At 39.6% G+C, this 16,059-nt stretch overlaps 1 protein-coding gene across 3 annotated transcripts in view; it reads right to left on the bottom strand.

Annotated features, from left to right (window-relative positions):
* LOC117514064 (carcinoembryonic antigen-related cell adhesion molecule 21-like) overlaps nt 1-5,873 on the bottom strand; it is a 28,122-nt gene extending 22,249 nt beyond the window's left edge. The window contains exons 1-2 of one of the 3 annotated variants that reach the window (XM_034174366.1): nt 5,779-5,873; nt 5,495-5,611 (exon numbers count right to left, since the gene is read on the bottom strand). In XM_034174366.1, coding sequence (XP_034030257.1) covers nt 5,495-5,573 — 79 coding nt within the window. In that variant the 5' untranslated portion in view covers nt 5,574-5,611; nt 5,779-5,873. Of the gene's footprint in view, nt 1-5,494; nt 5,670-5,778 lie in introns of those variants that run through there. The other 2 variants (XM_034174372.1, XM_034174362.1) reach the window with 2 other exon arrangements.
* Between the last annotated feature and the right edge of the window lie 10,186 nt (nt 5,874-16,059).

The following is a 16,059-nucleotide window of genomic DNA, read 5'->3' as shown; positions in this document are numbered from 1 at the left end:
GGAGTTGTTACATCACCTACCATACTGATTGATGGAGCACCAGTAGAAGTTGTAGACAGCTTTACCTATCTTGGCTCAACAGTAACCTCCAACGCATCTCTAGACTTGGAGGTGAACACTCGCATTGCGAGAGCCACGGCCACCATGGCTAGACTAACTAAGCGAGCATGGACAAACTCCAAACTCACAATAAACACCAAGATCCGTATCTATGAGGGATGCATACTGAGCACCTTACTCTACGGCAGTGAAACCTGGGCCACATATGCATCACAAGAACATCGCCTCAACAGTTTTCACCTACGGTGCCTCAGACGCATCCTGAACATAAAGTGGCAGGACAGAGTCACAAACAAAGTGCTAGAGAAGGCCAAGTCTGTTAGCATACATACAATGCTATCTAAACGGAGACTGAAATGGTTGGGACACATGAACAGAATGGCTGAAGGCAGAATCCCCAAAGACCTCCTATACGGAGAACTGGCAGAGGGGAGATGTATTATTGGCAGACCACACCTCAGGTTCAAGGATGTCTGTAAAAGAGAAAGAGATATGAAATCTGCTGGAATAGACTGGGAGACCTGGGAACAGCTCGCATCCAACCGGGACACTTGGCGTCATGCCATATTAACTGGAATAAAACATGCTGAGCTACAAAGAAGAACTTGCAACGAAGAGAAGAGGCAACAAAGGAAAATAAGTCGTCCAAACTAGGTGCACACAGACCATTGTCTCTCGAGACGGAAGGAGCCAACAGAGGCTATGCTATAATTGTAGCAGTATAACTATATAAACAAAGGCTCAGATATAATATGTTATAGGTTTTATCTAAGGTTTACCCTATTTGTTAGGTTATGGTTAGCTAATCTAGGTAGAGGAAATTCCATCTTCTACATGTTTTTTAATGGGACCCCCAAACGTAGATATTATTTCTTGATGTCTATTAAAAAAATCTTTTGAACTGAAAAACCAATTTGTTATACAGAAACCCTTGTTTAACTAATCTACTAGTAAGTTTATGGTGTCTAGTGGAAAAACTTTGATAATTAACACAGATGTGACCAATTCTGACTAACAGAGGTGTAAACACCGTATGTAGGTTTACTCGGTATGTTACTACTCATACAAGGAAATTTCACAATATGAAAGTTAAAATCATCCCGTTTATCGAAAGCGGCTGTTCTAAACTATCTATAATGCTCAACTCTATATCTAAGTATGAGAGTTTTTTTTTTTATTGTTTTCTGTAGTCTTTTTTAGTTCTAATTCTGATGGATAAATATTTTTAATTTCATTCTCAAAATTAGGGTTATTTAAAGTAAGTAGGTCATCAATGTAACAGAAGGTATTATTAAAGGTTTTTGCTGACTTGCTATTAGTTTTAAGTTTATCTTTCATAAATTTATATTCATAATAAAAAAGGAAAAGGTTAGTTAAAAGTGGAGCACAATCTGTTCCCATAGATATCCCTATTGTTTGAAAATTCTGTTGCCAACCTCCATATAGATATTGTCTACAACAAATTCTATATGCTCAATCATATTTTCCTCAGTTATATTATGATAACGTGTTGATGTAGTGTAAGACCAATATGTTGTGCTATCATTTCTAATATCGATATATTTAGAACCTCAAATTCTAAAAGCTTCCCTGACTAGTTCACTGATACTATATATAAGTTGGTCATGTCGGATGTTAGTATACAGGGTGGAAATATCAAAACTATCAAAATATGTAGCTACTTTAGTTTTGTTTAACTTTTTTAGTTTATTTAAAACCTCTGTAGCATTACTGATAATCCAAAAACAATTAACTCCAGTGTTACGAGCTATGCATTCACAGTATTGTTTGAAATGTTTTGTAACTAATTTAAGGCTAGAGGTTAGTAGTTGGGATAATGGTTTAGTAGTACATGCATTAGAGGCCGCTATAAATCTACTACCTATTGGATTTTTATGCATTTTTGGAAGTCAGTAGAAGGATAGTAATTGTTTCATATCGTTAGCAATTTTAATGTTATATTTAGCCATAAATTCTTGGTGTTTTGTAACAATATCTTCTGTGTGACTATTATAAGACATATATGTTTGTGGGTTAGTCCCATCACTAGTGTTGAGTTCCTTTAAAACTACATCTAAGTAATATTTTTTGCAAACCATTAGGATATTGTTGCTGGCTTTATCTGCTGGTACTAAAACAAAATGTCTGAAAGTTATTTAGGTATTCTAAGCAAACCTTGTCTGACAGTACATGTTTTTTTATATGGATTTTTCCTTTTTTCCTAAGTCTATCTATCTTAATTTGAACTGTTTCTAATACTTGACCTTCCCATTCATCCAATGTTCTAGTATCTACTTTTTCTTTTTTAGCCCAACGTTTTTTTGTAATCCTTAATGGCTTTTTTTTTTTTTTTTTTTTTTTTTTTTTAACTATTATGAGGTTTGTGTCCCAGTTAATATTATTTTGTTCTCTAAATGATGGTCCTTTACTAAGTAATTTTCTAAGATTCCTGTTCTCAATTATTCTGAGATTACCGGTTATTATATGTCCTGTTAGCTCGTATTTGAAATTAGACGAGTCACAATCACAGCTAAGGTTTGTAGTACCTAATTCAAAGTCTTTGTTTGAAATTAAAAACTTTACCAGCTATAGATTTAGTATATGAATAGCTAACAACGGGGGGGGGGTGTAATCACTGATGAAATTTAAATCCACCAGTGACCATTTGGATGATCCAGAGGAGGCATGGGAGAAGATCATGTGGTCAGATGAGACCAAAATAGAGCTTTTTGGTATCAACTGCACTTGCTGTGTTTGAAGGATGAGAATAACCCTAAGAACACCGTCCCAACCGTGAAGCATGGGGTGGAAACATTATTTTGGGGGGGGTGCTTTTCTGCAAAGGGGACAGGATGACTACACCATATTGAAGGTAGGATGGATGGGGTCATGTTTTGCAAGATTTTGGCAAACAACCTCCTTCCCTCAGTAAGACCATTGAAGATGGGTCGTGGCTGGGTCTTCCAGCCTGACAATGACCCCAAACACACAGCCAGGACAATAAAGGAGGGGCTCCGTAAGAAGCATTTCAAGGTCCTGGAGTGGTCTCGACAGTCTCCATACCTGAACTCAATAGAAAATCTTTGGAGGGAGCTGAAACTCCAAACCTGAACGATCTGGAGAAGATCAGCATGGAGGAGTGGATGAAAATCCCTGCTGCAGTGTGCAAACTTGGTCAAGAACTACAGGAAACATCTGACCTCTGTAATTGCAAACAAAGGTTTCTGTACCAAATATTAATGTCTGTTTTTCTATTGTATCAAATAATTATTTCATGAAATAAAATGCAAATTAATTATTTAAAAATCATACAAAGGGATTTTCTGAATTTTCTTTTTAAACTCTGTCTCTCATAGTTGAAGTATGCCTACAATAAAAATTACAGACCTCTCCATTCTTTGTATGTGGAAAAACATGCTAAATCGACAGTGGATGAAAATACTTATTTGCCTCATTATATATTTTTGTTCAGTGTACATAGCTGGTTAACCCATGATGACATGTGCATTCTAAATCACTGCACTAATTATGTTCATTTTTGTCCGAGGGTTGTCTTGATATTAAAAATTTGGTATACCAGTGAAATTACACAATTCTCTACACCAAATTCAATACCACTGTAAAAAAATTTTTTTTTTTAAATGTATTTAAATAGAAGTGCTCTTTAAATGAGGCCTATCAGAACTTTTAAACTGTATTTACCATTGTCCAATTTAAGTCTTTGTGGCTTCCCTCAATTGTCTCCTTGCTGTTATGGTTACTTTTTGAGAACTACCACAGTTAACAAACATAATGAGACAGCTAACATAGGCTGACGTCAGCCTAGATTGGCTACCTCAAACAAAATAATAGTAATGTTCATGATAAGGTTAAGAAGTATCACAATTTACATATGTTGCTAACATGAAATAACACGTTGAATTATTTTAACAGTTCACGATACCTGTCTTAAGTGCTTTGCTAAATTTGTGCCATTGCCTCCGTTATATCCTTAGTGGCTCTTCAAATTACCTGGTTGCCTTGTGCATTGCTAATCACTGACAAGTGACCAGTACTGACTCTTCCTGTGGCTCAGTGTCAGCAGCTATGTGGCGTGCACAGACTGTAGGACATGTGTACATGACAACCTCAAGAAGCAAAATAAATTATGAAGTGTGTGTGTGTGTGTGTGAAAGTTTTTGCAGCACCAACTTCAAACCCAGCTTGAAAGAGGTTTACAGAAATTTTTTTGTTGTTTAAATTTTTATGTTAATTTTTTACATCTTTTGTCATGTGTAGCTGTAATGAATTAGCTGACAGATGTTGTGAGATAAAGGCAAGTCAACCAATAGGGATATAACACACTAGGATGTTGACCCGTGGGGAACCACAGGTTCTAGATGTGGTCATATGTACTATATACAGAGGACATCTGACTTTTAGAGAAAACCTGTTTACAGTTATGCTACATTTTTAAGTATTAAGTCCCTTTCGGCTGCTCCCTTGTTTGCACTCGGGGTCACCACAGCAAATCCGAGGTGGATCTGCATGTTGAATTGGCACAACTTTTACACCGGATGCCCTTTCTGACGCAACTCCACATTACATGGAGAAACACTTGTCTTAGCTTTTATGAAAGTCTTTACTGAAGGTTTAATCTGTTTTTAGTTGTGTTCAACTTTCTAAAATTAATTTTTGTCCTCAGTAAGCTTTTCTGAAGCTGTGTAACCGGTACGATATCCCATGCAAAGAAATTACAAATAAATGAAGTTTTATATTTGCACTGTACACATTAGATGATTTTTTTTTCTTTCTTGGGGCCTGTGTGAGACAATACTGAGACAGAAGTCTATTGTTTTGTCCTGAGTGTGAACATGTTAATTCTGGGTTTGTTCAAGGATGGACAGACTGATTAATTCTGTCAGGTCTGCAGCAACCTCACAGACTTTTATTTTGAAATAAAGGCTCTTATTATGGAAGTGCGACATAAACAGGTTTGAATTCAAAACAAAAATTACTGATCTTTCAAAAAATATTGGTCCGATGACTTTGCTGTATTTACGACTTGAATCCTGTGAAAAAAAAATACATAATGTCAAAGGACGAAAATCAGCTCTTACTGGAATTCAACTGATGACACACAGCAGGCGTCACTTCATCCAGTTTGAACTGTACGATTACAGATTGGCTTTTGCGAATTAGTTTGGTTTCTACTGAGCTCTTTAATTACACTCGCACTGTGTATTTTTTAATGTAAATGTACACTAACACGGGGTTTAGTTGAATAACTCAAAGTACATGCTGATTTTAAGGGTGTGGCCGAGTGAAATTTACAACAAGCGGCACCAATTTCAGAACGTCCGTGTTTATTAACGGCGGAAAAAGAAGACTTATTGAGGGAGTCGTCTCATAAACATTTTAAATGTTAACTACGCAGTAAGTAGCTGTAAATTACCAGAAACTGCGACGTTGACACACAGACAGCAGACCAGAGGCAGCAGCAGCGGCGGCGACCTTAAACTTTTCTTTGCCATTTGATGAAGACAGAACCGACACAGAGTACAAAATGCTGCTGTTCGGAACCCACAGAAACACAAAAAACATTTCATGAAAAAAATAACACATTACAGGCGGAGCTGGAGCACACAGCCGAAAGAGTCTGAAACTGTCTCAACAAGCTCGGCCATTATATCAAACACATAATAAAGAAACGATACCTGTTGTTGAACACACACTCACCACATGTGTACTTAAAACTCAGTTATACGTTCTTGACACCACTGATCTCTGTCTTGACACAAAGTGAAACTACTTTCCTCCTTTCAGTCAAAATCTGCTCACTACTGCCTCCTACTGGCCCGGTGTCTCGTACTAAGATTCTGCTTCTTCTTCTTCTTCTTCTTCTTCTTGGTTGTCGGCAGGCTAGACACGGTCAGTGCATTGCTGCCCCCCTCAGGTCATAAGACACAGAACACCTATTAAATGTCAATGAGATAGACACAACAACCCTATATTTTCCAATACAAGCCACAGTTTTTTAAAAAACAAACCATCAAATTCGCTCTCTCCTTTGGGGAGGCTCCATGCCCCAGTAATGTCCTCAAAGAAAAGGTACTACAACCCAGATCTACCAAACCGCGAAACATGACCCTTCTATCCTCGTATTAAGATTACCCCCGTACCAGGTTTGTATAGAGGGTTTCATGTGACGTATCGGTCAAGTCATTTTTTCTATCACGCGCCAGCCTCCTTGTAATCCAGAATGGAGACGGCACCCGTCCTGCAGCAAATTGGTCACGTGATTGAAAACCCTCTATATTGGCTATCTGCGCATGCGCCAAAGGAGCCTGTACTGAGTTTACCCTTTCTGTGTGCAGAAAGGGCTGAGAGCTGGTTTCAAAAATAACTCGGATTTGATTTAAACCGTGTTCAGACAAAGTATTCCTGAATGAGTCCAGGGAAGCAGTATCATTAAGAGATAAGATCAGAATTTATTCACATTAAACCTGATTTTGGCCCGCATGTCTTCTCTGCCACATCTCTAATTGTAGGTGTGTAAAAATAAAAGCACATGCTTGTAGCAGAATACAGAAAAGACAAAAAGTGCATGTGTATAACTTCGATCACAGACAAACTGGGGAGAGCTGACATTTGCCGTTTGGTATGCTTATGTATTTTGAGTCAAGGATGAACACTGCCAAAATGGAATGTTGATAGGTCTAATATTTTTAGATGTTGATAGCATTAATATTTCTGGATGTTGATAGGATTAATATTTTTAGATAAACTACAGATATTAGCTAACAACACTGAATAATGGACATTGATAATTACATCCTGCACGCACACGCCATTCCAGCATGGGGCAGTAAATCATCTATATGTTAAAAGTGTCATGTGTATATGATTTTATTTAGTAAGTTCAATGTAAGTACATATAATTGCAAATAAATTAAAAAGATATGAATGCTGAAGAAAGTGAAAACACTTATTTCCATTGTAGTCTATGTAAAAATTAAACAACAAAATAGAAGTAATAATAAAATAAAATAATAAAATAATTATAGTGTGTATATGATAACAAGAACCTAAACAATTTATTAATACATTAAGACAGTAAATTAACATTTAAAAATTATGTAATTAACAAGAAATGAAAACTGTTGCAGTTGAGGTCTGAGGTTCTAAAAACATTCTGGACTCACACACCATTTCAAGTCATTATAGAAACTTTGCATAATTTATCACCGCATTTGAAAAATGCCAGCTACCTATTTTATAAACACTACCCAATCTAGCACCCGTGGATCCCCTTGGGGAACATACCAGAAGAGTTATATTATAGAATGGCCTTTCTATAATATAACTCTATGGAGTAATCTCAGCCAAAGAGAATGTACTACTACTATACTAATTTATGAACACTATAATCTGTTAATTTCAGATCATTCAATCTTGTTCTTTGTTCCAATTTTAAAATTACATTTCTCTTTTATCTGTTAATGCAAGGGGCCTAAGAGATTTAACAAAAAGGAAAAGCTTTTTCTTATTCTGTAAAGAGAACACACATTCTAAAAATTAAGACGTATTTTGGTCTCAGTCACATGGGGAGACAAAGTTTATTTCAGTCATGGCACTTCAAGATCAGCAGGGGTCGCTATCCCCCTTAAAAATTTTCAAGGCGAGATTATATCTGTTATGGCAGTTGAGCACAGTCACTGGTTCATTCTTATCACAAACATCAACAATCTGAAATTCATTTTAATCAACATACGGCTACAATGACATCATCCGAATGTCATCCAGATACATCACATTCCAACATTACAGCGCAATTTGTAGCAAGACCAGGTTTCTCTAATGTAATCGGAGCAACTGACCTCACACAAAGCCTTGGACCCGAACATCAATGTAGGACAGTCAGTGCAGGAAAGTGCAGCGACACTGTTATCGGAATCCCCCTCAAGGGGGCCCCTCCCGCAGTAACCAACCACGTGACGTAAATTGACTCTATGGGTGGTAGAGGTAGGCGATACCGGGAATTTTGGTATTGATCCGATACCAAGTAAATACAGGCCCAGTATCGCCGATATCGATACCAATACTTTTTCATATTTAAGCTTCATAGATCCAAAGGATCCAAAAGACCTAGGATAGAATTTTGCCAAACATTGTATGTGACAAGAAAATACTTTATTATCACAGTCAACATTTTTGTTTAAAAAAATATCACTCAACACAACTTAAAACAAAGTTTCCTGAGGTAGAGGGCTGACAAACCACAATACAAGGGTGCGCTGCTCCGTGTTGTGTGACACAGCATGGCGCTGCTCTTACAGACAGAGAGTAGACTTTGGTGAATCTGCGTGGGCAGCAGTCAGTGCGTGCAGGAGAGAAAAAAAGCTTGAGTATCGATCTTTTTACACAAGGATCGTTCAATATCAATACCAGCATTGGTATCGATATTATCGATATTAGGATCGATCCGCCCACCTCTAATGGGTGGGGTGTAAAGGCCTGGGGTAGAGGGAGATGTGTAGCTCAGTTGCGCAGTGGAGCTCATCTTAATGGGTACTAACGGCAAAATATAAAACTTTAGCAATCATGAAGCAGAGTTATCTGTCAGGAAGCCAGAAGGAAGAAAAGAAAAAACAGGACAGTGGTAAGTGATCATTTACAACCCCAATTCCAATGAAGTTGGGATGTTGTGTGAAATGTAAATAAGACAGAATACAATGCTTTGGAAATCCTCTTCAACCTATATTCAATTGAATACACCACAAAGACAAGATATTTAATGTTCAAACTGATAAACTTTTATTGTTTTTGTGCAAATATTTGCTCATTTTGAAATGGATGCCTGCAACACGTTTCAAAAAAGCTGGGACAGTGGTATGTTTACCACTGTGTTACATGACCTTTCTGTTATGTGTCGACGCGGGTTGAGGAGCGGACCTGCGTCTGACAGAACCCAGCGGTAAAAATAACCAGAAGGCGGCTCCCAACAGAAACAATTTATTTTTCACCTGTGCTTATAAATGTAAAACATAAAAAGCGTCCCTCTGGTGGAGTGATAAGTGGCACGTTCTCCAGCGCCCGCAAGGATTAAAGCCCGGCGCTCCTGGACTCACTACCACCCCCAAACACCCCCCAGGTGGACACGACGAACCGATTCTCTGTGAAACAAAGAGAAGGTGAGGTGAGTCAGCAGATACAACTCTATCTTTCGCATAACACACGCTATGAGCAACACACTCAGGTCAATGTTTCTTTTTAACTTTATGCAAATGAGCAGCCTCTCACAACAAGTGGAGGATCACTTATCCTGCACGCCACCGCAGTGAGAAGCAAGCTGCACAATTCTCTTCACAATCTCAGTTTACTGTGTAACAAAACACCAAGATACTATCAACAATTACTTAATCACTTAATTACCTTTAGCGTGTGCTGACAGCATGTATCCTCACCCTTCCCTGCTTCACGGGCTCGATATGTCAAACCCAGGCGCGGTCCTCAGCGTCTCATAAACGAACGTCACAAGGTCGAGTTCCCGGCAGTTCTGCTCAAATCACACATGACTTATATGCAGAACGCCATCCAGTTATCTGCTTCAGCTGCAAGTCTTCAAGGCCGCACGTGAGCCCCTGCCACAGGTGTTCCACATGACGCTAATAAGGGTGAGGACTCTTCAGCCAGCACTTTCTCCACAGACAAATCAGCCCTCATGCCACCTGGAGAGCAAAGAAAAGAAAGAACACCAACACAGCCAGCCACGCCCCCCCCAACACACAACACTTTCCTTCTAACAACATTCAATAAGCATTTGGGAACTGAGAACACTAATTGTTGAAGCGTTGTAGGTGGAATTCTTTCTTCAGTTGTTCAACAGTCCGGGGTCTCCGTTGTTGTATTTTGTGCTTCATAATGCGCCACATATTTTCAATGGGTGACAGTTCTGGACTGCAGCCAAGTCAGTCTAGTACCCGCAATCTTTTTGGGAACAAAATCAAAATGATGTTTTATGCCAAAATATACCACAACATTTGATTAAAAATATATATATATTTACAACCCCAATTCCATTGAAGTTGGGACATTGTGTAAAATGTAAATAAAAAAGAATACAATGATTTGCAAATCCTCTTCAACCTCTATTCAGTTGAATACACCACAAAGACAAGATATTTAATGTTCAAACTGATAAACTCAGTTTTTAATGCAGTGCCACCTGAGGGATCGAAGGTCAAGGCATTCACTGTTGGTTTTTGGCCTTGCCACTTACATGTAGAAAGTTCTCGAGATTCTCTGAATCTTCTGATTATATTATGGACTGTAGATGATGGAATCTCTAAATTCCTTGCAACTGAGCGTTGAGAAACATTGTTCTTAAACTGCTGGATTATTTTTTCACAGTTGTTCACAAAGTGGTGATCCTTGCCCCATCTTTGCTTGTGAACAACTGAGACTTTTCGGGATGCTCCTTTTATACCAGTGTTGTACAGTAACAAAGTAAAAATACTTCACTACTGTACTTAAGTACGTTTTGGGAGACTTTGTACTTTACTTGAGTTTTTTAATTCAGCCTACTTTCACTTTTACTTCACTACATTTCCAACCTTAATTGCATACTTCTACTCCGATACATTTTCAATGTGCCATGCCGTTGCTCGTTACAAAACACACACACACACACGAAAAAAGTCGTGTTTTCACCCAGAGACACCACTGATTACTAGTGACTGCAACGAAGTCAGGCCAATTTGTCAGGCATGTCCGGTAGGCTTTTATGCAGTTCCGCACTTGTTTGTCAGGAAATGATAATTTCTCTACATTGATTACAGTCTTGCACCGGGTCTGTAATTAACTTTTCTGCAGCGAAGCAGTGATTCGCAGATCAAAGCAGTGCTTTGATCTATGATTTGTGGATTCATTGTTTTATTTCGCTTTATCCTAATTTTTCCCCGCTAAAACCCTGAAGAGCATATGTCTGTGAGTAATATTTAATATTTTTTTGTTAAACTGACCTGTTATGGTCTTCTGAAACAGTTGATAGATGTATTTTATAACTTCAAAACGGGACCGATGCTAACGTGTTAGTATGTCTATGGCATTTTCAGTGTGTTAAACTTAGCAGCATTAAGCATTAAGCTGCTCGCATCAGTACGTTTGTGTTGATTTGTTTTCTGTATAGGCAGGGGCTACGGGTACGGACCCGTATCTACAGAGACCATTCTAAAGATACGGAGGGTGTCTTACCAACCAATCAGAATGGCAAATATGTCCGTACCCGTACCATATGCGGCTAAAGGTCCGGTGTCACGTACAATTCTTTCCGCCTTGCTTAGAAAACAGCACTTGGAACTTGAGGTGGATGGATGATGAAAGAAGTAAACACCTTCGCAATTTACGTCGATATTTTGATTAATTTCTAATTTACATTTGATGAATTTCGTAATTTGCAGCAGCTTCATTAAACAAATGTACTCGAATGATTATCAGCACAACGGCGAGCTTACGGGATAACCTCCGCTAACACTAGAAGACAGTTGCCAGTTATGGCTTCTGAAACAAGGGAGAAAAAAGAAACAGCACAGTCAGCTGGGTTTCTGGTCGGTGTCTGGTCGACCCGCTCCACTGCCGACCCGCGCTGGCCGACTCGCTCCGGTTTTCTGGACGACCCGCTCCACTCGCAAAGCGGAGCGGGTCGTCCTAGATATTGGAGCGAGTCATCCTGGGAAGGGGAGCGAGTTCTCTGAAGCTGTCGCTAGTTAATGCTTCAGCTGAAGCATTAGTGGATGTAAAATATCTGTGTCTGTTAAGAGCTTCACCTCTTGTTCCACATGTGTATTTCCCACTGGTGTCATGTACGTCCACTCAGTGAACCTTGGTCCGTACCTTTAGCAGTCTCGCAGAAGATACCGATGTACATACCCGTAGCCACTTCGTTCTGTATAATTAATGGCTCAGTGTTCATTGTCATTAAAGAGTCAAATTGTAATTTTTTTAATTTATTTTTATTCATATATTAATAATAATAGCAACAACAATAAAAGTCTACATAATAGACAATAATAGTCAATAATAACAGACTAACAATGTTACAATACAATATTAGAGAATGAGACAAAAAGAACCTAATGAAATAAAACACAACAGAAAAGATAAAACCATGTAACAATGAAAATAAATAAATACATATAGAAATAAATAACTGTTTCCTGTGAACACCTAGTGAGTAGCCTACTCTCGTTTAGGTTTTGAAACCTTGTTTTTGATGTGTTTTTGTGTGATGTGCACAATTTTCAGTATTTTGACTAATACTACCAGTCATTTACAAGCCTAGATAAACTTTGTAATATAAAAAATAAGTTCATTTTTGATTATTAACATTTACTTGTAGTTTTACTTTCAATACTTGAGTACATTTAGTTGTACATTACTTGTCATACTTAAGTACAATAAATACTAGATACTTTAAGACTTTTACTTTAGTAGCATTTCAATCGGTGACTTGAATTTCTACCAAAGTCATTTAGTCATTTAGTGGGTATCTGTACTTTTACTTAAGTGTGATTTTCCAGTACTTTATACAACACTGTTTTATACCCAATCATGACACTCACTAGGCAGGCATCCATTTCAAAATGAGCAAATATTTGCACAAAAACAATAAAGTTTATCTGTTTGAACATTAAATATCTCATCTTTGTGGAGTATTCAATTGAATATAGGTTGAAGAGGATTTGTAAATCATTGTATTCTGTTTTATTCACATTTCACACAACCTCCCAACTTCACTGGAAGTGGGGTTGTACATTGGAATAAATTAGGCCTACGTGTCAACAAAATATAATGTTTATGTTAGCTACCTGTCTGGCTGTGTTATAGTAACAGTATTGCATCTTCATAAATGATTAATGTTCACTCCTGAACTGAGTTTCCCAAAAAGTAATCTACTGAATTTCCTTGGTCTCACATCACCCACAATAATATCTACGATACCACATCTCCTGCCCTGAAGTTAACAACTTACAACCCCTGGCAAAATTATGGAATCACCGGCCTCGGAGGATGTTCATTCAGTTGTTTAATTTTGTAGAAAAAGCAGATCACAGACATGACACAAAACTAAAGTCCATTTCAAATCGCAACTTTCTGGCTTAAGAAACACTATAAGAAATCAGGAAAAATAATTGTGGCAGTCAGTAACGGTACTTTTTTAGACCAAGCAGAGGGAAAAAAATATGGACTCACTCAATTCTGAGGAATAAATTATGGAATCACCCTGTAAATTTTCATCCCCAAAACTAACACCTGCATGAAATCACATTGCTCATTAGTCTGCATCTAAAAAGGAATGAACACACCTTGGAGAGCTGTTGCACCAAGTGGACTGACATGAATCATGGCTCCAACGCGAGAGATGTCAATTGAACAAAGGAGAGGATTATCAAACTCTTAAAGAGGGTAAATCATCATGCATCTGTTGGGAATGTGTCGTGACACGGACCCACAACAGGGGGCGCTAAGGAACGGACAATGGATAAGCCAACGTGTAACAATTTAATGTTGTGGAAACACACAACGGAATACAGACAGAAATATGGATTGCCAATTATACACCAGGTGACGTGTGGGCAGGCTCGAAGATAGAAGACCTCTGGCGAGAGAAGAGCTGATTCCCACACAGCTTCCACCACCAACGGGCCTGAAGAACACCGGAGCCGCCAAGTCCCGAGTCCCCAGGTGGCCTCTGCCTTCGGCTGTCGACCCCGGTACTGCTGGCAGAGAACAGAGAAAATCCAGGTGAGTGTGAGTCCGCACACTCAGTAGTCCACTCACAGATAATGTTCTTTAAGGAGGGAGCACCTCCACCTCCAATCACACACTCGTGCAGCTCCTGTGTAACCACTTATCTGTTATGGAGCATGATGCAAAGTCGTCGCGGTCACGCCCTTACTCCAACTCCGATAAGGACACCACAGGGCAAACGGCTGCAAAGAAGAGTTCAGTTCAGCAGAGAAATCACAATAGAGACAGATTACCTCTTGGTTGCTGATTTCTCGGCGGGGAGGTGGAGTTGTAGTCCGGCTTTTATGGTGATGTGGAAGATGAGTGACAGCTGGTGCAGATGATGAGTGACAGCTGTCACTCTCCGTTGCTCCGACGCCCTCTCGTGCTTGAAGCCCGCACTCCAAGCAGGGCGCCATCTGGTGGTGGTGGGCCAGCAGTACCTCCTCTTCAGCGGCCCACACAACATCATCATCATCCTGGATGAGTCCAATGATGGTGGTGTCGTCTGCAAACTTCAGTTGTTTAACAATGGGGTTCCCCAACGTGCAGTCATTTGTATAGAGGGAGAAGAGCATTGGAAAGAACACACTTCCCACTGAGTGGTGCCAGTGCTGATTGTCCGTGTGCTGGATGTGATGCTCTCCAGTCTCACCTGCTGTGTCCTGTCCATCAAGAAGTTCGTTGATCCACTAACAGGTGGGATCTGGCACAGAGAGGCTGGAGAATTTTTGTGGAGAATGTTGGGGATGATGGTGTGAACGCCAAACTGAAAACCACAAACAGGATCCCCACGTACATCTCTGCAGAGTCTGTGCTGCAGGATGTAAAGCAGTCCCATGTGACTGCATCCTCAACTGACCCATTTTCCCAGCAGGCAAACTGCAGGGGTCAGCAGGGGTCCTGTGATGTCCTTCAGGTGGCTCAACACCAGCCGTTTCAAAACACTTCATGACTACAGATGTCAGGGCGACGGGCCTGCAGTCATTTTAGTCTGTTGTGGAGGGTTACTTGAGACTGGGATAATAAATGGAGCTTTTGAAGCAGGAGGGGACTCGTACAGCTCCAGCGACCTGTGAAGATCCGGGTGAAGATGGGAGCCAGCTGGTCAGCACATCAGCACATGCTCTCAGACATGGAGGGGGAGACCCCGTCAGGTCCTGGAGCTTTTTTTGATCTTTTGTTTGCAAAAGTGCTGTCATACTTCCACCTACGTGGTGTTGCAGAGGGAGGGGAGAGAGGTTGTACAGGGGAGCACGTAGTCTATTGTCGTTGGCGTAGGTAAGGGGTTGTAGAGGATCCCTTTTCAAAACTGGAATAAACATGTTCAGCTCCTCAGCCAGCCGGGGGTTCTCAACAGGTTGGAGGATGGTCTCCTGTAGTTGGTGGCATGCTGAAGACCTCTACACACTGTTGCAGGATCGTTGGCTGAAAATTGTTTTTTCAGCCTTTCTTAGCGTGTTTCTGGTCTGCTTGTGAGCCTGTTTACACTTGCAGGCCGTAGACAATTCCTTTGACTTCATGCTTGGTTTGTGCTCTGACATGCACTGTTAACTGTGGGACCTCGTATCTGTGACAGGTGTGTGCCTTTCCAAATTCATGTCCAATCAACTGATTTTGACATAAACATGCTGTTGTCTGCTTATTTGGGGTTTATTTAGAGAGCTGTTTGGCATTGATGCAACTCCTTACAATTATGGACATTATTCACCCAATTCATTACATCTACTGCATTTCTGCACATAGATTTATAGCTTTCCCCACAAACATATGCACTATGAACATTCGTGTGTAACTTGCATCTACTCAAAATACCCCTCTCAATGAGCATGTCTCCTTTTTAAGCATGCCCTCCCCACCAACATCTTTGTTGGTATTGTTTTATTGTACAGACATCTTTGCTGACATCTGCAGCTTGGTAAATGTGGAGAAGTTTACCAAATAAGTTGGTTTGGCAGGATTTCATGTAGAATGCACAGATTAAGGCTCAAATTTAGGATTATCACATCAACTTTATCACAACATACAACAAGCAGAGCATTTTCTCAACATGAGACCACTGTTTGTGCACGTACAGTTGTGCTCTTAAGTTGGCAGAATTTTCATTTTTTGGCCATTCTCAGAGAATATGAATGATAACACAAAAACCCTTGTTTCACTCATGGTTAATGGTTGTGTGAAGCCATTTATTCTCAAACAACTGTGTTTACTCTTTTATATCATAATGAC

This window comes from Thalassophryne amazonica, chromosome 1 (assembly GCF_902500255.1).
Source record: "Thalassophryne amazonica chromosome 1, fThaAma1.1, whole genome shotgun sequence".
Lineage (NCBI taxonomy): Eukaryota > Metazoa > Chordata > Actinopteri > Batrachoidiformes > Batrachoididae > Thalassophryne > Thalassophryne amazonica.
Note: the sequence above shows the minus strand (reverse complement) of the source record. Positions and strands in the feature narration are given on the sequence as shown.